General features: G+C 43.8%; 1 protein-coding gene across 1 annotated transcript in view; it reads left to right on the top strand.

Moving 5' to 3' along the window:
• LOC311079178 (Fc receptor-like protein 5) overlaps positions 1 to 6,735 on the top strand; it is a 43,612-nt gene extending 36,877 nt beyond the window's left edge. Inside the window, exons 5-8 of the mRNA XM_084108391.1 lie at positions 3,381 to 4,011; positions 4,759 to 5,004; positions 6,027 to 6,131; positions 6,357 to 6,735. Of these exons, the coding sequence (XP_083964517.1) occupies positions 3,381 to 3,808 (428 nt within the window). The 3' untranslated portion in view covers positions 3,809 to 4,011; positions 4,759 to 5,004; positions 6,027 to 6,131; positions 6,357 to 6,735. The remainder of the gene's footprint in view (positions 1 to 3,380; positions 4,012 to 4,758; positions 5,005 to 6,026; positions 6,132 to 6,356) is intronic.
• Positions 6,736 to 24,022: the final 17,287 nt, after the last annotated feature.

Raw genomic sequence — 24,022 nt, 5'->3', positions numbered from 1 at the left:
CGCTCGGCGCGGTACTCGCGCTTTCAGCCAGAACTGCAGTGGGCGCATGCGAAGCAGACCCAGCTGAAGTACTGATGATGCTGAGGCCATGAGACCCAGCATCCTCTGAAATTTTCTGAGCGGGACAGTAGCGCCGCAGCGGAAAGAATTCGTTCAAAGACAGCGAGTCCAGCTCTGTGCCCAGAAAAGATATTTTCTGACTGGGAGACAGTGAACTCTTCGCCCAATTGACTCTGAGACCCAAATTCTCGAGGTGTCCGAGTAAAATGGTCCTGTGCTCTATGAGCTCCGAGTGTGATTGAGCTAGAATCAGCCAATCGTCCAAGTAGTTCAATACTCACATGTCCCGGAGTTTCTCAAATGTCGCCCGTGACGTGACGCTATCTGTATTTGGAAATATGCGTCCTTCAGATCTATTGACATAAACCAGTCCCCTTGGCGAATCTGCGCGAGGATTTTTCTGGTCGTGAGCATTCTGAACTGGCGTTTCGCAAGCGCTCTGTTCAGCTGTCTTAGATCTAGTACGGGTCTGAGACCCCCGTCTTTTTTCGGTACCAGAAAGTATCTGCTGTACAGCCCCCCTTCGCTCTGAACTTGAGTTAAAAGCTCTATGGCCCCTTTGCTCAACAGTTTCGATATTTCGGCTCGAAGTAGGTGTGCTACTTCTGTTTTCACCGTATTTTCGCCGCGCACCGCACAACGGCGGGGGCGTCGACTGAACTGTAGCGAATAGCCTCTCTTTATAATGTTTAGCACCCACTCCGAAACCCCGGGAAGCACTGCCCAATGCATCTGCATGAATGGCTAGGGGTTGAATGCGAAGCGAGCTCTGGCGACAGAAGAGCTTCGGTGTGCTGTAACGGGGGGCTAGGAAGACTTTGCTCGTTTTTAGAAACGGTGTTTGGGTGCAGGCGAGCGGGTTGTACAACGCGCTCGTTGGCTGCAAAATACACATCTGCAGTCGCCTTTTAAGGGAACTGACAGAGCGAAAGCTTCGACAGCATAATTTTATCTGCCACCAGACCCAGGATTCGAAGCCGGGTCTCTGGCGCGAAAGACTAGGATTCCACCACTGAGCCACAGGGGGAGAAACATAAGCTTTCAGTTAGCGCGAGCATATAAGAGAGCGTCAACACGTCTTGTGACGGCGTTTGTTTGCAGGCGTGCATGTATTATAACAGGCTCGTATACTGCAATATTGACATTTCCAGTCGCCTGAATTTCAGAGGCGACTGAGAAATGTGTGAGAAAAAGGAGGTTGGGTCCAGCCTCGGCGGGACTAAAAACACTCTTTCTTAATTTCGCCGGTGACGCACGCGGGGTAGCTTTCTTTTAACGTAAAGAAAACCAGCCACGGGACCGTCCGCTCCTTACCTCTCTTGTGAACGGCGCAGTTTGCACGGCTCGAACAAAGGGAGAGAGAGCAGGAAGAGAGAGAGCGTCATCGTGTTTGGGTGCAGGCGAGCGTGTTGTACAACGCGCTCGTTGGCTGCAAAATACACATCTCCAGTCGCCTTTTTAAGGGAACTGACAGAGCGAAAGCTTTGACGGCATAATTTTATCTGCCGGCACACGCGGGATTCGAACCCGGGTCTATGGCGCGAAAAGCCTAAGATTCCGCCTCTGAGCCACAGGGGGAGACACATAAGCTTTCAGTAGCACCAGCATATAAGAGAGCGTCAACACGTCTTGTGACGGCGTTTGTTTGCAGGCGTGCGTGTATTATAACAGGCTCGTATACTGCAATATTGACATTTCCAGTCACCTGAACTTCAGAGGGGACTGAGAAATGTGTGAGAAAAAGGAGGTTGGGAAAAAAAAGGAGTGTTGAAAAACACTCTCTTTCCTCCTTTCGCCGGCGACGCAAGGGTGGGGTAAGTTAGATTTCTTGTAAAGTAAAGAAAACCGTCTGCTCCCGACCTCCCTTGTGAACGGCGCAGTTTGCGCGGCTTGAACAGAGGGAGAGCAGGTATCATCCCCCACAGAATGAAAAGGCTTCTTGGTCAATATCCACCACGGAAGCGGCGGCAGACGGCGGGCGCTGTCCATCAGGAAGAGACTCTAGCGAAGCGGGTGAAGCAGGCGGGCGAACCGGCGAGCTTTTGTGGGTTGGGGGAGGTTCCGGGACCCGTTGAGCACGGCGCTTTTATGGCGCGGTACCGCGGCGGGCGGAGGTGCAGTCTCAGAGAAGGATGCCAGGCGAGTCCTCAGAGTCGCCAAAGGCAATAGCTCGCAGTGAGGGCAGCCGCCGTCAGCGAGCGCGAGAGCTGCATGATCCTCACCCAGGCAGGAAAGGGGCATCTTGAAAAAGATGCCCGGCTCTTTTAGTGCAATGAGAGTGTGTGTCGCGGCGGCGAACACACACACACACACATAAAACACAGTAGCAGAGAAAAGGATATAACGCCGGATAGCACAGCAGGAACGGCGACTGAAGGCGGCGCGGCCAGTGGCTTCAGATGCAAGGCTCGTCCCGCTGAAAGGCTTTCTCTGACGGCGCCGCTTCTTTCTCTCAGGATCCAGCGATGCGTGAGCTCCGCTGAAGAGATGAAAAATCAGCTATACCAGCCTCTCGAGCTATGTTTATAGCCCAAGGCCACGCCCGTTTCGGCGGGACGTGATGCAGTGGGCGCGAAGTGCCCCCATTGGAGCTGACGTAACGACGGGGCCTTTCGATAGGCTGCTGCAGTTGCCACAGAGCAGCCAATAGGCGCGCGAGCTGTTTCGCCTATGTCTGCGTGCTTCTATATTAAAATGTCGATTCAATGTAACGTATTTTCTCTGGCTCTTGTTTTAAATGATTTTGTTCCGTTATTATGCTTGTTGTTGTCATCTGTTGACGCTGTGACGGTTGGTCGATGTGGTATTAGTCCCGCCCCTCCTCCACTGTGATTGGTCGGTTGGGTAAGTGACAGTGATGTCACTGGATTCAACTGTCGGCGACCTGTAAAAAACGTTCAGTGCCTCATTACGCTCATGGCGTTTTAAAAACGCGGCACTCCCATTGAAAACAATTGAGAGAATACGCCAGAGGCATGAAAAAACGCTTTGGTGGACACACGGCCTAAAGCTCAGGAAAAGTTCAGACTGTCCAGTTATTTCATAGCAGACCCAGACACACATGATAATTTTTCTGAATATGACAGAGGAAAATTAACTCCATTTATCAAACACAAAGGAACAGGTTTACTAGTCATTACCATTACTAATAACGTGAGTTTATACAGAATCTACAAGATTTTAAACACTTTTAAATAATGATGTAAATATTGTATAATCCACATTTGTGTGATACATTTAAATGCAAAATAACATGTTTGTTGTGATCAGCTTCTCCATCAGTTTCTCTACGGCTCTGTAACTCGTGATGTTTTGTTCAGCTGAAGCTCAGGCATCAGTGCGAGTGTCTCCACAGCCGTGGCTGACTGAAGGAGAATCAGTGACTCTGATCTGTGAGGTTTCAGGCTCCTCTAAAGGCTGGACGTTCAGCTGGTTCAGAGATCATGATCATCTGTCAGACAGCAGCAGAGGAGCTGGAGGATCTTACACTCTCAGTCCTGCTGCTCTACAGCACACAGGAGTTTATACGTGCAGAGCAGAGAGAGGACGACCAGCCTATTACACACACAACAGCAGCTCACACACACTGTGGATCACTGGTGAGGGTTTATGCTTGTGCTCATCCGGATCTGTGTTTCACTGCAGTCTCTGTGCTGTCAGTTTTGATGGAGATTTTCCTCTTTTCAGGAGTTTCTGCTTCAGTGTCTCTGGTCATCAATCCCAGCAGAAGTCAACACTTCTCATCTGACTCTCTCTCTCTGAGCTGTGAGGATCAGAGTAACTCTGCTGGATGGACAGTGAGAAGATACACAGACAAAGACACACAAACTTGTGCAAATCAAACAGGATCTGGATGTGTAATGGACTCTCTCAGCACATCTGACACTGGAGTGTACTGGTGTGAGTCTGAATCTGGAGAGAAACGGCGTCCTCGAAACATCACTGTACATGGTGAGTCCAATCACGCTTACAACTATAAAACACAGTAAATAACAATCTGTTCAAGATGAAAAATTAATATAATTTAGAATTCAGTCTTATGATTATGCATAAACTAACTGAATATCAGAGTACTGCACAGTGAATATCAAGATTTAAACTCTATAATAAAATAAAATATTCAGAAGTTTGGGATTGATATTTTTTTTATGTTTTAGAAATATGTTTGTTCACCAGGGCTGCATTTATTTGATGCATTCATTTAAAAAATGCATGAAAACCTTCATTTTCCAGTATTATTACATATGAAATATTACAATAAAACTAAAATTCTATGTGAATATATTGTAAAGTGTAATTTATTCAAAGCCGAATGTTCAGCATCATTACTCCAGTCTTCAGTGTCACATGATCCTTCAGAAATTATTCTAATATGATGATTTGCTTCTCAAGAAACATTTATGATTATTATCAATGTTGAAAAAAAAAATTGTAGGAAACATGATGCTTTTCTTCTTCTCTGATGAACAGAAAGTTTGAAGAACAGCATTTATTTGAAATATAAATCTTTTGTAACATAAATGTCTTTTTTGATCAATGCGTCACATTTGATCATGAATTCTTGCTGAATAAAAGTTTCTCAGATTAAAGGTAGTGAACATTTTGACCCTCCAGATCTTATTAATAATTGAAGTATGGCTCTGATTAACACAGCCTGTATCGTCACTACATCTGTTGATGTATTTCTTGTGTTTGTAGACGGTGAGGTGATTCTGGAGAGTTCTGTTGATCCTGTGATTGAGGGAGAGACTCTGACTCTACACTGTTTACATCGATCTACAAACTCCCCGATCCTCAGCGCTGATTTCTATAAAGACGGATCACTGATCCAGAATCAGACGACAGGAGAGATGAGCATCACTACTGTCTCAAAGTCACATGAGGGTTTCTACTACTGTAAAACAGAGAGAGGACAGTCACTCCACAGCTGGATCTCAGTCAGAGGTTATTTTATTCATGAGCATCTGATGAGATACGCCACACTATTCATATATGAGTCTCTGTCTCTTATTTCTGCTGGAGACAATCAGGTATTGACAAATACAAAGTTCTGTCATGAAACTCTAGATGGCGCTGGCTGACCGGTCTTTAACTCAGTCTGCAATCACATCATTCTCTATAGGGCACAGCTGATTGGTTCCTGCTGTATCAGCAGCCAATGAGCTCATGCGCTTTCAGAAACCCTCCACCTTCCCCAGCTCCACCTGTATAGATCTGCTACAGATAATTCATGTGTTTTGTAGCAGATCTATTCCTTCAAGAACGAACATATCAACATTGTCATATACATTACCATGCCAAACACTCAGAGAGTTCATGACAGAACTGTGAAGTTGAACTATCAAATCACATGCAGAATATGCTGAAATATAGACTAAAGACTGTTAGAGACTTTCCTGTTAAAATCTGACTTTTCATAAATTCAGTTTTTCATTTGAAAGCAGGAATCAATCTGATTGTGCTCATATATGTTCAGTGTCAAACATACAGTTTTGGTCTGAAGAGGAAAAATAAATTGTACGTACCTCTTAAACATTAAAATGAATTACTTATATTAATGTACTATGATGTCATCATTTACTCTCCCTCATGTCGTTCCAATAGTGTGTGACTTTCTTTATTCTCTGGAACATATAAGAAGGTGTTTGGAAGTTGTTGTTTTTTTCTATACAATGAAATTAAAAGTTCCTTCAAAATATCTTTTATTTTCCACACAAGAAATAAATTCAAACAGGTTTGAACAACATGAAGGTCAGTAAATTTGGCAGAATATATATTTTTTAATGAACTCTTCCTTTAACACAGAGCTGTAAGAGGGAAATGGTGGAATAATATGAGACCGGAGGAAAAATATTTCAGAGCTTTTATATTCACTCACAAACTTTGGGTTCCTCGAGAAACTTTCTGAAAGCCCTTCAGAGCTCTGTAATGTTGCTCAATAATGTTCTTGTGTTTCTGTTTTCCAGTGTCACGTTCAGGTCAGATTTCTGTCCTCAAAACCCTCAGTTCTCTTCTGGCAGCTTCTCCGTATCTGCTAGCGACAGTTGTGCTGCTTTACAAGTGTTACAGAGGTAAAACTTCTGTCTGATCTCTCTCTCTCTCTCTCTCTCTCTCTCTCTCTCTCTCTCTCTCTCTCTCTCTCTCTCTCTGTCTGTCTGTCTGTCTCTCTCTCTCTCTCTCTCTCTCTCTCTCTATCTCTCTCTCTCTCCCCCCTCTCTCGCTCTCTCTCTCTCTCTCTCTCCCCCTCTCTCTCTCTCTCTCGCTCTCACTGAATCAATGATTTATGTGTATTTCAGTTTCATCTGCTGAAGACCAGAGTCAGTACGCCGTAACAGAGGAAGAAACTTCAATCTGATATTAAAGAGTTAATTCTGTCCACATGTTTGAATGTTCTGTCAGCATTTATTTGTCCTTTAACATGGTTTGAAAATATTGTAGTTCGTTCTTCTTTATATAAGCTTTACATTTGTCATAATCTTGTGTTGTTAGTCTGTTAGTGAAAGCTTGACAATTATACCATTGCTTGTTCACTTGTTTGAGTAATTACATAACATAGTTTTATTCTGTATCAAATGTTCTGTATAAATGAATAACTGTTGAAATTAAGAGTTTATTAGAGGTGTTTTTCTTGGTTTTTCACATTTGTAAACCAGCATCTAATTAAAAAACAATGTCTTAATGTTTCAGTCATAATTGAATAATAAATAAAATTGTCTGCTAATGAATTGGAAAGGGTTGACACCTTTAAATACCTGGGCATACGGTTTGATCAAAGATTAACATGGGCAGTGCATATACAAAAAATAATTGATAAATGCAAGAAAACTATAAATGTAATGAGGTGTCTATGCAGAGTTAAAGTATATCTGCACTAAGAACAATTTACACAGGATTGATCAGGTCAGTATTAGATTATGGAAGCGTAATATATGGGTCTGCAGCCAAAACGTTGTTGAGTAAGTTGGATGTGATACAAAACCAAGCGTTAAGCGTTAAGATTGTGCTGTGGTGCTGTCAAAACTACACCAGTGACAGCTATCCAGGTGGAGATGGGAGAAATGCCTCTTCATCTTAGAAGAGATCAGCTGGCCCTTGTGTACTGGGCAAACTTGAGGGGTCATAATGGAAATCATATGAGTCAATCAGTTTTGAAGCAATGCCAAGAGCGTGGAAATGCTCAAGTCAGAAGTTTTGGTTGGGTGATCAATGATAAGGTGAATGAAATGGGGTTTAATGATCTGAAAGTAAGTACTACTGTACCTTTCCCAGCTGCTCCACCATGGGATTATAAAGAAATGTCTATTTATTTAGTGTTGTTAGAAGAAAAGCAAGGAATTGGCATGGACAAGTATAGGGTGCAGAGATATTTAATGGAGAGGTATAGAGAGGATTTAATTATATATACAGATGCATCTAAACAGATTGATAAAAGAATGGGGGTAGCATATATCATCCCAAAATTAAAAGTAAAAGTAGGTAAAAGAATTAGTGATGATTTGGCAGTTTATACAGCGGAGTTGGTCGCTGTGTGGCTAGCTCTGCTATGGGTGGAAGTCAATAGGCAAAGAAAGGCAGTAATTGCTTCAGATTCAAGCTCAGCTTTGATCGGCATCAAAACTTTTCAGTCAAAATCAAGACAGGATATTGTAATTGAAATAATACAAGTTGCAAATAATCTGTTACAACCAGGAACCGAGATAACTCTTATATGGGTACCAGCTCATATAGGAGTCGTAGGAAACGAGTTGGCAGATAAATGCACTAAGCAAGCAGCTGGAAATCCCAATGTAGATATTGAGGTTAATTATAGCAAAGCAGAAATTAAGAGTATGGTTAAAAACATTGTTAAGGGTAACTGGCAAACATTATGGGACAATGGGCAGACTGGAAGACCGTTCTATAATATCCAGAATAAAGTGGGAAATGGCAGAAATATGAACAGAAGCAAGGAGGAGGAGGATGTGTTGTCAAGAATGAGTTATGGACACACAAGATTAAATAAGACATTGAAGAAGCATGCTGATGGCAATTGTGAAGTCTGTGATAGTCCAGAGTCTGTAGAGCATGTTGTTATACTACAATGTCCTAAATATCAGGGAGAAAGACAAAGATTAAGTTCACACTTGTAAAGAAAACAGTTAAGATTAAACTTAGAAGAAATCCTACAAAGAAGCTCAGGTGAAATATGTTTTAAATATATATTTAGATTCCTGAGGAATACAGGACTAATTAGAATAATTTAGGTGTTTTTTATTTTATTTAATAAAATATTTTATTTTTTATCATTGAAAAGGTTAGACTCTAGTACCATACCCCAGTCCAGCAGGTGGCGGTAATGCACCATTAAAGTTAGCTGCCAACCGCCATAAAATTGAAAGAAGAAGAAGAAGAAGAAGAAAGTCATTAGTTATAAACCTTCTGATTAAATCTTTTTTTTTTTTTTTTTTGCTGAAATTGATCGACGCTCAGCAGCCAATCAGCGTTCAGGCGAACATCTCCCGCCCACAGTCTTTCAGCTGAACTTTCCCATGTATTATAATACAATTACACACACATAATGCAGTTTCACTGGTGTTGTGTGTCAATGCAAAGTAAGTAGGCCTACACTATATTTGATCCTTGTAGCGATTATGTACTTGACATGTCTAATATATAGTTTTGCCATTATTGTGCCTTAGATTGTAAGGCTAATGATAGGAGATTGTCACGTCTAGAACGATGTTGTATTATAGCCTATATATCATCTTTATGCTTTGTTGTTTATATTGATGTTATAAATATATATATGTATATTGATGAGATATATAAATATATTTATATATTTCATCTGTGTTTTGGGGTAATTTAATTGTCAAAGTATTCGTTCATGAGGTACATTTTAAAGTTGTAAACAACTTAATGCGCATGAAACCCAGACAGATTCACAGACAGAAAAACGCCTCGGTTACGACTGTAACCTCGGTTCCCTGAAGAGGGAACGAGCGTTGCGTCGAGAATGACGCTATGGGGAACGCTTTGCGTGATGACGTCTTGAAGCACATGTAAAATCAGTCCAATGGTGTGGCGGAACGTCAGAGGCGGGTGACGTCACGTACCAGGAAACTATAAAAGCCGGCCCGAAACAGAAAACGAAAGCTTTGTAAAAGTCTGAAGTCGAGCTGACAGGCATGAAGGAGATATGGCAAGGCGACGCAACGCTCGTTCCCTCTTCAGGGAACTGAGGTTACAGTCGTAACCGAGGCGTTCCCTTTCAAGGGAACTCCCGTTGCGTCGAGAATGACGCTATGGGGAACGTCTATACCAACGCCTCCATAGCTACGAATGTCTGTCCTGTGTGTAATCTGGAGAGCAGCACTAGGAAGACAAAACATGAGACCCTGGAGCAGAGTCTAAATCCAGAGAGTAAAACCTGACGAAAGTGTGCGGTGAGGACCAGCCTGCCGCATCACAGACGTCCTGTAAAGAAACTCCTGAAATAAGGGCCTTAGAGGCCGCCATACTCCTCGTCGAGTGCGACCGGACAGCCAAAGGAGAAGGCTGCCCAGCCGCCTCATAAGCAAGTGAGATAGCCTCGACCACCCACTTGCTCATCCTTTGCTTAGACACTGGACCTCCTTTGTTAGGGGACCCAAAGCACACAAATAATTGATCACTTTTACGCCACAGGGCAGCTCTGTGGACATACGCGTCTAACGCCCGCACAGGGCAAAGCAAATTATTAGCCTCCTGGTCAGCATTTTGAAAGGGAGGAGGACAGAAGGCCTGCAGGACAATAGGTCTGACCACATTAGTGGGGACCTTGGGGATATAACCCGGTCTCGGATGTAGAAAAGCTTTCACCATACCCGGAGCAAACTCTAAGCATGACGGAGCAACCGACAATGCTTGAAGATCCCCAATTCTCTTGAGAGAAGAGATAGCCAGAAGAAAAAGAGCTTTCAAAGTTAGAAACTTCTCAGGAACCTCCTCAATGGGCTCAAAGGGGGCCAGGGACAGGCCTTGAAGTGCAATGGACAAGTCCCATGGTGGCACCCTAGAGCGAACTGCAGGCCTCAGCCTCCAAGTGCCACGAAGGAAACGAGATACCAAGGGGTCTTTCCCCACAGACATTCCACCCAAAGGAATGTGGTAAGCACCTATGGCCGCCACATAAACCTTTAAGGTGGACGGGGTCAGACCTGCAGTGAACCGGTCCTGCAGGAACTCCAGAACTGTACCAATTGGGCAGTTAACTGGATCCAACCGACGGTCACTACACCAAGAAGTGAAGACTCTCCACTTCAGGGCATAAAGTTTCCTCGTGGAGGGAGCTCTGGACTGTAGAATGGTCTCCACAACCTCAGTTGAGAGACCTGACTCTATGAGCTGGGCCCCCTCAGAGGCCAAGCCCACAGGTTCCACAGTTCTGGGCGGGGGTGAAATATCGAGCCCTCCGCCTGGGACAGAAGGTCCCTCCTGACGGGTAGCTCCAGAGGAGGCCCGTCGAGGAGCGACACAAGATCGGGAAACCATACTCTGCCCGGCCAGCGCGGGGCTATAAGAAGCAGGCAAACCCGGTCCCTGCGAACTCTCTCCAGAACTCCCGGGAGCAGAGCAACTGGGGGAAAAGCGTACAGACGTAGCCTCGGCCACGTCTGCACCATAGCATCCAGTCCCAGAGGAGCTGGATGCGTGAGGGAGAACCAAAGTGGACAGTGAGACGTCTCTCGAGACGCAAACAGATCCACTTGTGCTTGGCCGAACTCCCTCCATATCAGCTCCACCACCTCGGGGTGGAGCCTCCATTCCCCGGGCCTCGGCCCCTGCCTCGACAGAGTGTCTGCTCCTATATTCTGGACCCCGGGGATGTAAGCTGCCCTGAGTGACAGTAACTTCCCCTGGGACCACAAGAGGATATGGCGTGCCAAGTTGGATAACGGGCGCGAGCGCAAACCCCCTTGGTGGTTGATATAGGCGACTACCGACGTGTTGTCCGTGTGTACTAACACATGGTGTCCCCTGAGATCTGTGATAAAGCTCCTCAGAGCCCGGAAGACAGCTAACATCTCTAGGCGATTGATATGCCAGGAACGATGATGGTCTTCCCACAGACCTTGAGATGAGCGACCCTCCAGGATCGCTCCCCAACCCGTGAGGGAAGCATACGTCGTTAGCAGTTTGCGATGACAAGGAGCTCCCAACACTGGGCCCTGGGACAGGAACCAAGGTTTCTTCCACATAACCAGGGCACGTAAGCATCGCCGCATGACCCTGATTGTGCGAAATGGGTTGCCCCTCGGGGAAAACCCCCTGGTCCTGAGCCACCACTGCAGGGGCCTCATGTGCAGCAGTCCAAAAGGTATCACGTTGGAAGCTGCTGCCATGAGACCCAACAGTCTCTGGAACTGTTTGACAGTGAGTAGCTGGCCTAGCTTTACACTTTTCACAGCTGCAAGGATGGACTCTATACGTGGCGGTGACAGGCTGGCCTGCATCGACACTGAGTCCCAAACCACGCCTAAAAAAGTGGTCCTCTGGAGAGGAGAAAGCACACTCTTCTTGGCGTTCAGCCGTAACCCCAGCTCTTTCATGTGGGCGAGAACAACATCTCGATGTTGAACCGCCAACTGATGCGACTGAGCTAAAATCAACCAATCGTCGATGTAGTTCATGATGCGAATACCCTGGAGGCGCAGCGGCGCCAGAGCTGCATCCATGCATTTGGTGAAAGTGCGGGGTGATAAAGCTAGGCCGAATGGAAGAACACGATATTGGTATGCTTTGCCCCCGAAAGCAAACCTCAGGAACTTCCAATGACACGGACGGATGGAAATATGGAAATATGCGTCCTTGAGGTCTATCGTGACAAACCAGTCCTCGGACCTGATCTGTGGCACGATCTGTCTCAATGTTAACATTTTGAACTTGAGCTGCATGACTGACTCGTTCAGAACTCGAAGATCTAAAATGGGACGCAATCCCCCGTCCTTCTTTGGAACTATGAAGTACCGGCTGTAAAACCCGGTTTCCCTGTCGGAGGGAGGTACATATTCTATGGCCCCTTTCTCTAACAGAGTGTTCACTTCCTGTTCCATGACCAGAACCTGCTCGGGGCCCACCACTGTGGGCAGGACCCCCATAAACCGAGGTGGGCGTTTTTTGAATTGTATCTGATACCCTTTTTCCACGGTCTGCAGGACCCAACGAGAAACATTTGACAGTAGCTTCCACGCTGTCAAAGATTCTACTAGAGGTACCAGCCTCTCGAGACTGGTTTCTGGATTTTGTTGTTGTTGAGCAGTCAATTCGTCGCCCTGTAACGGCGCACCGGCAGGGAACGATCGAACAGACTGCTCTAACACCCTCCTCGGAGGGGGCGGGCATCCCGAGGCCACTACGTTTCCGGGTGGTCCTTGAGATATGTGCTCGCCGGAGACCGCTGCGCCCTGTAACACCGGAGGCGGCAGGGTTAGCAGAACGGTCCCCTGAGGGTACCGAAGAGAGACGGGCACCGTAAAAAGAGGTGTTAACCGCTCTGCTTCGGGGGGGACTACCCTCATTTGTCCTGAGCCCTCGGACGTCAGGATTTCTTCCCAGCAGCCTTCTTGGCAGTAATAACGGTCCGCAGATCCGCTCTACCCCTCGAAGACTGCTGGGTTTGAGCGCGCCCTCCGTGTCCCCGAGATTTTTGTGGGGGAGCACGGGAGGACACACTCTGCTTTTGAGTGGCACGATGATCAGCGCTCTTTTTAGAGGAGTGAGGCTGCTCCCGCTCAGCAGCCTCAATGAAAGAGCGGCGGGGGAGAAGTTTCTGGAGTGCAGCAGCCTGTTTTGAAGCTTCTTGCGATTTAGCTACCGCACTGTTCACTGCATCTCCAAATAGCCCAACAGTAGAAACCGGAGCATCTAAAAGAACATGTTTTTCTCTATCTTTGATGTCACTCAGATTGAGCCACAGATGCCTCTCAGTGGCCACCAGGGCTGCCATAGACCGCCCGATTGATTTAGCGGTCTCCTTGGTGGCCCTGAGAGACAAATCTGTGGCTCTACGCAGTTCGGCTACTGTGTCGGGACCAATACCCCCGCCCTCCTCTAAATCACCCAGTAATTCTGCCTGATATGCTTGCATAAGGGACATCGTATGCAGACACGCTGCAGCTTGACCAGCGGCTGCATACGATTTATGAATCAGGGAGGAAGTGAATTTAACTGGTTTGGTGGGAAGTGTAGGAGCCTTCAGGGAAGATGCCGTTGCTGGAGAGAGATAGCTCGCAAGCGTCTCTTCCACCTTCGGCATCTCCCCATAACCATACTCTTTATATTTGTAGATGGAAGAGTAATGTGATGTTTGAGGTGTATATACTCTGTATGACATAGGTTTTCCCCACGATCTCGACACCTCGGTGTGGAGATCGGGGAAAAACGGAAGACTCCTACGCTGAGGCTGTGTACGAGATGGCAGGAAGCGTTCGTCGAGCTTGCTTTTCGAACGAACGTCCTGCCTATCCTCTGGCCACTCAAGAGAAAGTCTGTCAACTGCTCTTGTAACTACATCGAGCAGTTCTTCGAATGCATGAGACTGAGGTGGCGAATCCTCAGACTCAGCTTCAATACTCACAACATCCAACTCCTCAGAGCTGGATAGTTGCAGTATTGGTGCCTCTATCGGGGGGGAAGAAACCGCAGCGCGTGCTTCCACACCCTGATGAGAGGCACTGGATCTGTCAGTAAGAGGCTGAGATAAGGCAGAGCCCGTCTCAACATCCACTGACAGATCCATTTGCGAACCCCAGGTCTGAGATCGCCGCCGAGCCTCAGCCGCGGCGGGACCCGAGCCCTGGGGAACGTGGTCGGGATTGAACCGAGCCAACCGGGATCGGAGCGTCCGCAATGGAAGCGCACAGCAATGCACACAGTCACCACCCTCGAGTGCTGACTGGGCATGCTCCTCTCCCAAACAAACAACACAAAGAGTGTGTGTGTCACCTCCCGTTAAATAATGCGGGCAGGGATGGACACACACTCGATACTGCTGTTTGCTCGCCATATCTGAATAAATATATATATATATAGACAGACAACACCAAATAACAAGGACAGATTTCAACACAGAGCGCGACTGAAGACTCAGAAAGCTTTCGTTTTCTGTTTCGGGCCGGCTTTTATAGTTTCCTGGTACGTGACGTCACCCGCCTCTGACGTTCCGCCACACCATTGGACTGATTTTACATGTGCTTCAAGACGTCATCACGCAAAGCGTTCCCCATAGCGTCATTCTCGACGCAACGGGAGTTCCCTTGAAAGGGAACTGTTTACGGTTTACTCTAATGTGACACAGCAAGTTTGTTTTTCTTTAATTATTAATCTCATGTCTGTATTTCTTTAAATATTCATCATGTGTCTATTTTAAAACACTTATTATTATGTGTAAGTGGTCACTGGAGGCCGCTAGAGGTAATACATTCACAGTCAGGTCATTCATGTGACTGGGCTGGAGGCTGTGAGCCGACATTCATATACTTGAACAGATGGGAGTTGATAAGGGTTTTAAATGTTCTATTCCAAAGTCACAAGTTGTGTATTTTACTAGGAAGAAAGTCCCTGAAACCCTGAAAATTATGCTTTAAAATCAGCAACTTGAAAGAAGTGAAAAATTTAAGTACCTAGGAATATGGTTGGACGCCAAACTTACATGGAAATATCACATCGAATATATTGAAACAAAGTGTTAAAAGGTAATAAGCCTCATGAGAACGGTCACTGGGCATAATTGGGGAGCTGACAGGCAGTCTCTGATTAACATAAAGCATTGATAAGATCAGCGATTGACTGTGGTTGTATAATGTATAGCTCAGCATGTAAGACATCACTCAAGAAAATTGAAAGAATGCAGTTTAAGGCTTTGAGGATTGCTCTTGGTGCTTTTAAAACAACTCCTACAAGTGCTTTATTAGTAGAATCTAAGGAAACCCCTATTAATAAATGAATAATATTATCATAAAGGTATGAGAAATTGTATTTAACTTATTGGATTAGGTTAAAAGGAAGTTTTAACAACACAGCTCTTTCAGTGCTTAGTGATTGTTGGGAATATTGTAAAAAGTCCAGTGGGTTTGGTTGGAATATTGACAATTTAGTGAATCATTATGGATTGAAAGCATTGATGTACAGCCCAGCATTAGCTTTAAGCTGTGTTCCTCCATGGCTGCTCCCTGAACCAGAGGTAAACATTGATGTATTAGCAGAAAAAAGTGAGCATCTCAGCAAACAAAGTTATACTGAAGCCTGCTTAAGTTATTTAAATACTTCATATTATGGATATCTGAACATATTTACAGATGAACCCAAAGGCCAATGTGGTATTGGTATTTATATTCCAGAATTTGACAAAAAGATATGGATATAGAGTGAGTGACTTTTTATCAGTATACTCAATAGAGATGACTGCAATAATAACCGCCCTTAGTTGGGTTGAAGAGACTAAGCCTCTTAGATCAGTTATATGTACTGACTCTATGGCAGTACTACAAAGTTTTATAACAGATAATGCAATGCATGAAGATTTGGTATTAGAGGTGAAGCATCTTCTTTTAAATCTTATAAGCCTTGGATTAGTTGTTCAGTTCTGTTGGATTCCAGGTCATTATGGAATTGAAGTCAAAGAAATTGCTGATAAATTAGCTAAAAAAGCTCTGGCATTAGACCAAGTAGAAATTCACATTCCATTGGGCAAAGGAGATGCTAAAGCATTAATTAAATCAGAGATTAGATGGCAAGATGAATGTGAATCAGAGAGTAATGCCAGACACTATCATAGGAACCAGAGCTGTGTTGGAGGGAAAATAATCACTGGGTCTTAATAGGCATGAAGAAGTTGTTCTAACCAGATCGAGGTTGGGTCACACAGGCCTTAATGCCACATTATCCTAAATAGACAAAAGCAATGGCATATGCTCTGAATGCAAAGTCTTGGAGGATGTTATCCATGTATTATTTAAATGTAAGAAATTTGGAAATGGAAAGACTTTGATGCAGAAAATGACATTCATAATATTTTACAGGAGCAAGGAATGCAGGGACAAATAATCAGGTATTTTATAAAGTATCTTAATGATACTGGTTTAATTAGAAGATTTTATTTATTTATTTATTTTTAAATGATTTAATGTGTCATTTGCCAACGTAAATTTTACACACTCCTGTGGAATAGTCCAGTAGATGGCGGTATATATCGTGAAGATATAATCTGCCATTCTTCTTCTTTAGAAGAAGAATAAGAAGAAGAAGAAGAAAAAGAGAACCTGTATGGCTGATCAACAGTTTGCTCTCGCCTGATTTCTCTCATCTCAGAAGCTCAGGGACATATTTCTGAGACCTTCAAGCTAGCGGCTAATTCAGGAAAGCAGCAAGTCTAAAGTTTGCACCCTTGGTGAGCGGAGCGAGGTGTGTATTATTTGGCTCCATGTATAAGAGACGGAAAGGCTTTAAGGATGTAAAATGTCTATATTGACTGTTACTGGAGATTGTTTTGTTGTGTATCTTGTACCAGGAAAGCTGCATGTGTTAAGTGAGAAAATTATTGTTGTATGTGTTATTTTTAATGTGCACATATCCACAAATGCATGATGATGCACTGTAAAAGAGGTGAGGAATTATTTGTAAATTTGTGTCATGCCAAAGGTTCATTAACAAGCTATTTGTGTGTTTACTTCTAGTTTTCACGGTGCTCATGCTGATTCTAGAAGAATAAAACAAATTTGCACCCGTTAGAGACTTTCTGTCATTATTAAGGAGCCTAGCTCTGCTACATTACGTATGTTTATACCTACCTACATTTTCTTTTTTTGTTCTTTTTTATTATTATTATTATTACTATTCTTTTTTTATTTTTATGGAAAAAAACACATATATAGGCCATACCCCCATAAGGGAAACTGCCAATTTCTGAGATATGTGGTGACAAATAAACGGGTTATTCCCAAATATCTACTGACCAAGTCTCTTTCCGGACACTTAAAGATGATTGTGCTTTCACAGCCAACTCATTTCTTCAGGCCTAATAATAGAGTTGAGCTCATAGTTGTGGTTTGACTTCTGCTCTGTGGTTTTAACCAGAGTAGAGGAAACATTTATGCATGATCTGCATCTTTAGTTTCATAAACTGTGTAATGTTTATTGACTTCCCTTTTTTAGAAATCCAGAACCATGTTAATTTCTTCTCTAAAAGGAGGGCAAAGGGTTGTCTAGAAGTGATGAAAGATGTCTTCTAAACTGTCCTTCCCACTACTATCCTTACAAATACACATACACATGCATACACACATTACTTTACTGACTGACCCCTAACTGACCCCTGACCCCTAACTGACCCCTGACCCCTGACTGTCTCTCAAGCCTGATTCAGGGATCCTCTCTTCCTGACTCTCCTCAAGCTCACTGTCAGAGGGATTGACCCGATCATGTTCATTCCACCCATAAAATATTCTTGTGTCCTGTAAGTATCAGTAAAAACATTGACTGGTGTGTTCAAGTCCTGTCAGAAAGATGGTAATTACGAGTTGAACACACATGAACTGCACCACAAAGTCATAATTACGAGTGGGAAGCAATGGCTGAAACAAATTGTTTTCTATCATAAATGTATTTCTGAATATCCCAACCTTGGTTGGAGGCGTCTGTGAAAACCACTTTCCATGTGGAAATCACCCCACGGTCGCGCCCTCAAGGTGCCAGTCTTCAGCCTGCCAGGGAATCAAGGTCCGCAAACAACCGTGATTCACCATGACTCGCAGGCTGCCGGACCGCCATGCACTGGCTGGCACACGGCGCTTGAGCCAGTGCTGCAGTGGGAGCATACACAGTAATCCCATACGGAGTACTGACGGAGCGGCTGCCTTGACACCGAGAAGTTTCTTAAACTTTTTCAGGCGTGAGCACTCGCCTGCCAGCTGTTGAAAAGAGAGCGCGCGCTCTGGTGTGTGCCACGCTTTCATATTCATAAGTCGATAACTGTGCCCAGAAAGATCTCACTCTGGCTGGGACTCAGTTTGCTCTTGGATACATTGATATTGAGACACGCATTGCAGATGGCTGAGAATCAAAGCTCTGTGTAATAGTTCGGCTCTCGACTGTGCCAGAATCAGCCAATCGTCGAGATAGTTCAGCACACGCACTCCCTGATGCCTCAGTGGAGAAAGTGCCGCGTCCATGCACTTTGTAAACGTACGGGGTGCTAGAGACAGGGGGAACGGCAGAACTGTGTACTGATAAGCCTGCCCCTCGAAGGTGAACCTCAAGAATGGCCTGTGACGAGGGGCTATCTGGATGTGAATGTAAGCGTCTTTCAGATCCACAGTAAAAAAACAAAAAAAACAATCCCCGTGTGATGCTTGATTAGACGGCGAAGGCTTTGCAGAGGACTCAGAGACGTGAAGTGTGTTGCTGAAGGAGATGAATCTGCTAAAATGGCGTTTTCGGGGACTGATATAGGCTAAGGCCACGCCCCCTTGGTGCAATACGAAGTGACCGTTCATAAAGGGAACAACTTTGACCAGCAGCATTTTAGTTTTTATGGAACGACACTGTATGATAAAAAAGGTTGTATAGTTCAATCACTGATATGTTATAGAGTTACATTAGACACACATTAGATGTCACGTGGTGATTTGACTTTAATCACTGTCTGTCTTCTATGTGTGACTGTGTGAATGAACACAATAACAGTGAGAACAATCTCCATCAGAACTGATCTGGAAAATATGATTTTCAAGTAGATGAACAGAGCTGTGACAACTTGAATAAATTAGTAGCTAAATATCTTAGACTGGATCTCTCTTTTCTTTATCTGTGTATTTCTGTGTAAGTTTATCTCCTCCCTCATCTCTTCTTTTAAACACAGGAAGTGTGTGTTTTAACACTCAGCGCTGTTAACACTGACTACATTAATGTGACAGTATGGGCTCTTGTGCACTGCCTCTCACCTGTGAGTATTTGATCATATTCTTTACTATCTTCTGTTTTCTGTTCCTAATGCAATGTATTCAGCTGAAGATGGGATATAATAATGATTGTTGTGTAGGAGAGTCTATGAACCCACAGTCTCACTGCTTATTGTATTATTTATTGATCAGATCTTATGTGATGATGTTACGTGTTGATCAGATAAAGAGGTTTATGATGCATTTATCTGTGTGATGATGCGTGTGGAAGATGGAGGCAATGTGTGCTTGTAGTTTTGATTAGTTTTGTTGTAAAATCTTTCTTCATAATTTCAGATGAGATAAATCAGATGTATTTGTGTTGATGTGAGTTAGTGTTGAATGATGCTGTATCTTTAAATAAACTCTCCATCAGAGACTCAGAGAGTTTGAGAACAGAGACCGAACACACAATCATCTTCTCTATCACTTCTTCTCTCTGACTCTCTTATTGAGAAATAACTGCAAAAAGTATCTGGACACTTACATTTCACTGTCATGCGGACAAATAGTATATCAAACAAACTAGAGCTTTTCTCAGAACCACTTTCCCTTTCCTGAGACACGTTTCAGTTATTTTAACCAGTTCGCCTGAACTTCATATTTGTATGAAGTCAGTTCACACGTGTGTCAGAATAATCACAGGTTCCCAGAATAAGTTCATTACGTCGACATATGAACATGTTCCACCAATGCTTGACAATCAGAAAGTGTCTCCGACTTTTGTTGTCCTTTTAAACATATTTATTTATTCATATTTTCCAAAGCTAATACATTTTATTTTGACAAATGTCTTGATTGAAAACTGTACTTGAGCTATATTTATTTAAATTGCAAATATACTGATACATTTTTAATGTGGTTTTAGGGCTTTTTCACACTAGTTTTTTTGAGAGACTGCAAGCGGTCAACACATTAAAATACTGTAGTCTGAATATTTTTTGTTTTGTTTTTGGGTCCTTTTAAGAGGAACTGAGATCATTTAGTGTTGACATATTAATTATTTCTGCCCGAGGCGAGAGCTCTTGAAGTGCTGAAACACACGAGGTGTGAAAATACTCTTAGACCAGAAGAAGCATTAAGTTTTCTTTCTGGTTCACTGTAGCTGAACTGGGTTTGGGTCATTAAAGTGTACTATATGTGAAATACGAACTGTCCAAATTATGTTTGCAGCCACTATACAGTCACAATGAAACAGGAACAGGAAGTGATGTCGTGTGTCTCAAACACTTTGGCCTGATTTGGTTCTGAAGCTTGTTTTGTTCCAGTGAAGAATCAGTGATGTGAAACTTTAATCACATTAATGTTAATATTTTCTTTTTAACATGTGTATGCAAGTGTCTTTATTCATAAAGTGTATCTTTATGTACTGTGATATAATGCATTGTAGTGATGTGAACGCTGCATGATTCTATATTATTTATACATTTTTAATAGTGTCCTTCATGTTAGGGTTAGGTACATGTTATACAGGCAAAATTCAATAGGGAGCAAAAAAAATACAAAACTTAAAAAAACACAAAGAACAAGAGAACAAGAACTATTAAGACAGAGTTACAGAAATACACTGACATCACATTTATTGATGAGTAGTTTTGTTGGTTTCTCTCTTTTGTGAAAAATCACTTCTCAGAGATCTTTGATGCCAGAAATATTAGACTTTATTTTGCAACAAAGCCGAGCGTCTCCTGCAGAAAACGACTCCAGATTTTTGCTCAGCTCACACATATATACCATACATTCTTTTCCAAAGATGGTAACACACTCTATAGATATTTTTGGGTAAAGGGTCTTTGTTAGATCTTGTATGAGTAGTAAGCACAACACCGTACAGCTTCAAAGACCTCTCATATTATTCCGAACAGTAACTTCACATGTTTAGCACTAAGCACACTTCTTCTTCTCTCCCTTTTGTTTCACCCACTTCTCCTTCCTCTTACAACACAACGTCCCTAGAGGTAGCATTAGGAATTACAGTACATGACACAACATTTCCCCTGTTTGTAAAAAACATTCTTCTTAACTCAACAGAAGGAAACATGTACTCTGAATAAAGTAGTTGTGACAACCTAGACAACTATTCAGTAACAGTCCGTACATTATATTCAATGTATGTAAAACAGTGACATCTCTGTTAACTAATAACTCATGACATCAATACATGAATGGTCAGCAAAAGCAGTCAGTTGACATTTGAACATATTTAATAACATTCCTCTACTGTTACTTCAAACACTTTTGTAAACCAAGGAGTGATTAACTCATTCAGAACCGTTTTTTCTCATTGAGAGCTACACCTGTGCAACTTGGATGTAAAACAGTCCTGTTTAGTGTATCTCATAGTCCTTGTGCCAAACAGGCTTCCGTCTCATATGCGAGACTTTCACAGAACTGTGTGTAGTGTTGGGTGTTTGCTGTAATGTGTTACTGGCACAGCCAGTCAATCCAGGCGAGTATGCCAGGTAAGCAGCATTCCACTTTTTTCCATCACTGAGGAGGAATGTGTTGGGTCCCAGTCTCTTCTCTACTCTTACAGGAGCAGAAAATCTAGGATGACCTTTTGGGGTTGCACAAGGACACCTTATTCTCACTTTCCCTCCCACGCCAAAGAGAGGATTGCGAGCACTGCGTTTGTGATCAGTGTATAATTTCATTTTGTCCTGTTTCTTTTTCACATGTTCACGGACAGCAGCAAGATCACATTTGCCCTCCCCATGTAAAGGCAGGATGTTAAGCTTGGTTCGCATCTTCCTCCCATATAAGAGCTTGTGTGGTGAGACACCTGTCGTAGCGTGAGGGGTTGCCCGATACACCTGGAGCCACTCTGTAACAGCTCTGTTCCATGGTTGTGAGTGTTGAATGGCTGTCTGGATGCAACCTTTCAGTGCACGGTGAAATCTTTCAACAGCACCGTTAGATGCAGGATAGTACACAGATGTACGGATGTGTTTTATATCTCGTTCCTTCACAAACTCAGCAAAGACAGCTGAGGTGAACTGTGTACCATTGTCCGTAACGATACACTCTGGGTTGCCATGACGACTAAAAAAACGTACTCAGAAATTTGACAACATCCTCAGCAGTTGCACTGCTAGCAAATGCAAGCTCAGGCCACTTCGAATGATAGTCTGTGAGCGTTATAGCATATCTGCAACCAGGGGTGGCTGTTTCAAATGGTCCGACTATATCCAGACTATATCCAGTGAAAGCCACTGGTTTTTCTGTTCCGCCTGATTGCACTTGGCAAAACACTGCACCCAACCCGTAGTCACTGGCATCCATTGAAATGACTGAATGAAGTGTGGGGTCATAAATGGCAAGGGCCGGATTGGACACAAGCATCTGTTTATAATTCTCAAAACTGCTTTGAGCAGCAGGCGTCCAAGAAAATTGTCCTTTTTCTTTAGCGCACTCACGCATTGGGGCAACAACTGTCGCAAACCCAGGAAGGAATTTTGAGTACCAGGACACTAATCCTAGGAAGGATTGCGGATATGCTGCATCAGATGGAGGCGGAGCTTCACGGACAGCATCTAGATCAGGGGTACCCAATCCTGCTCCTGTCGATCGACTGTCCTGCACAGTTCATCTCCAACCCTAATCAAACACACCTGCCTTTAATTTGCAAGTGATCCTGAAGACCTTAATTGGTTGCTTCAGGTGTGTTTGATTAGGGTTGGAGATGAACTATGCAGGACAGTCGATCGGCAGGAGCAGGATTGGACACCCCTGATCTAGATGCTCTCGATCAGGTAGGATTCCATGAGCGTTGATTATATGGCCCAGAAACCGCAGTCTGTTTGAAATTGCATTTTTTATCATTTAACACCAGCCCAGACTCTTTCAATTTCTGCAACACAGTACTGAGGTTCAAGTCATGCTCCTCAGATGTTTCTCCATACACGATAACATCATCCAGATAATTTTTTACACCTGGTACGCCCTCCAGGATGGTGGCCATCATCTTTTGGAAAGTGGAGGGTGCCGACGCCAGGCCATAGGGAACCCTGCAAAATCTGAACAGGCCGTCATGAGTGATAAAAGCTGTAATATCTCTACACTCCTCATGCAGGGGAATCTGATAGTATGCATTAGCCAGATCAATAGTAGAAAATACTGTAGCACCCCTGAGGCTGGTAAGCATTTCATCAATGTGTGGTAATGGATAACAGTCAGTAATGATGGCTTTGTTAACTTCTCTTAACTCGACACACATTCGTATCCCACCTGTTTTCTTCCCAGTAACAATGATGGGGGACACCCAGGCTGAAGCATCCACACGTTCGATGACGCCTGCTCTTAGCAGACTATCTAATTCAGCTGAAACAGACCCTCGGACTGCAAAAGGTAAGCGTCGCAATTTCTGACGCACAGGTTTTACTGTGGGGTAAATATTTGCCTCGTGGACAAAGTTCTTTACAGTTTCAGTATCTGTCAGGGATGTGATATTGGTGGCCATAACCGAGGAGCAGACATTATCACCCTTTATTTGAAGTTTTAGGGCAGAAATCAAGTCCATGCCTAACAAAGCAGTCCCTTTATCCAAAACGAAGAATGTGGCAGCAGCTGATGCATTTGATACACACGCTTGTGCTTGCAGGCATCCGAGTTACAGGTATGTATTCCTGTGTATAAGTCACCAGACGGATGGCAGGTGTTGATAATTGTGTGGCACTGAAGTGGTGTTTATAAATGTGAAGAGGCAATATAGACACAGAAGAACCTGTATCCACAACGAATTGTACTGTGGTACCAGGTGAAGCAGGAGTATTGACAGTCACTTCGCAAAGTAGTTTCTTTGGTACTTCGGCAGAGTTCTCTAGATACAGCACTGTGACGTCATGCACTTGCACCTCGCGCACATCACTCGCTGGGGCTGAACGGCACACACGAGCAAAATGTCCCTTCTTGTTGCATAATTTACAAAACACCTTTTCAGCTGGGCACTGTGCTGAGTTAGCTAGGTGTTTGTCTGAACCGCATCTGAAACATGACTTACGGGTCGA

This window comes from Abramis brama (genome assembly GCF_963993115.1).
Source record: "Abramis brama genome assembly, chromosome: 3".
NCBI classification, from domain to species: Eukaryota; Metazoa; Chordata; class Actinopteri; order Cypriniformes; family Leuciscidae; genus Abramis; species Abramis brama.
The sequence above is the reverse complement of the archived record's forward strand: the minus strand, read 5'-3'. Positions and strand labels throughout refer to the sequence as shown.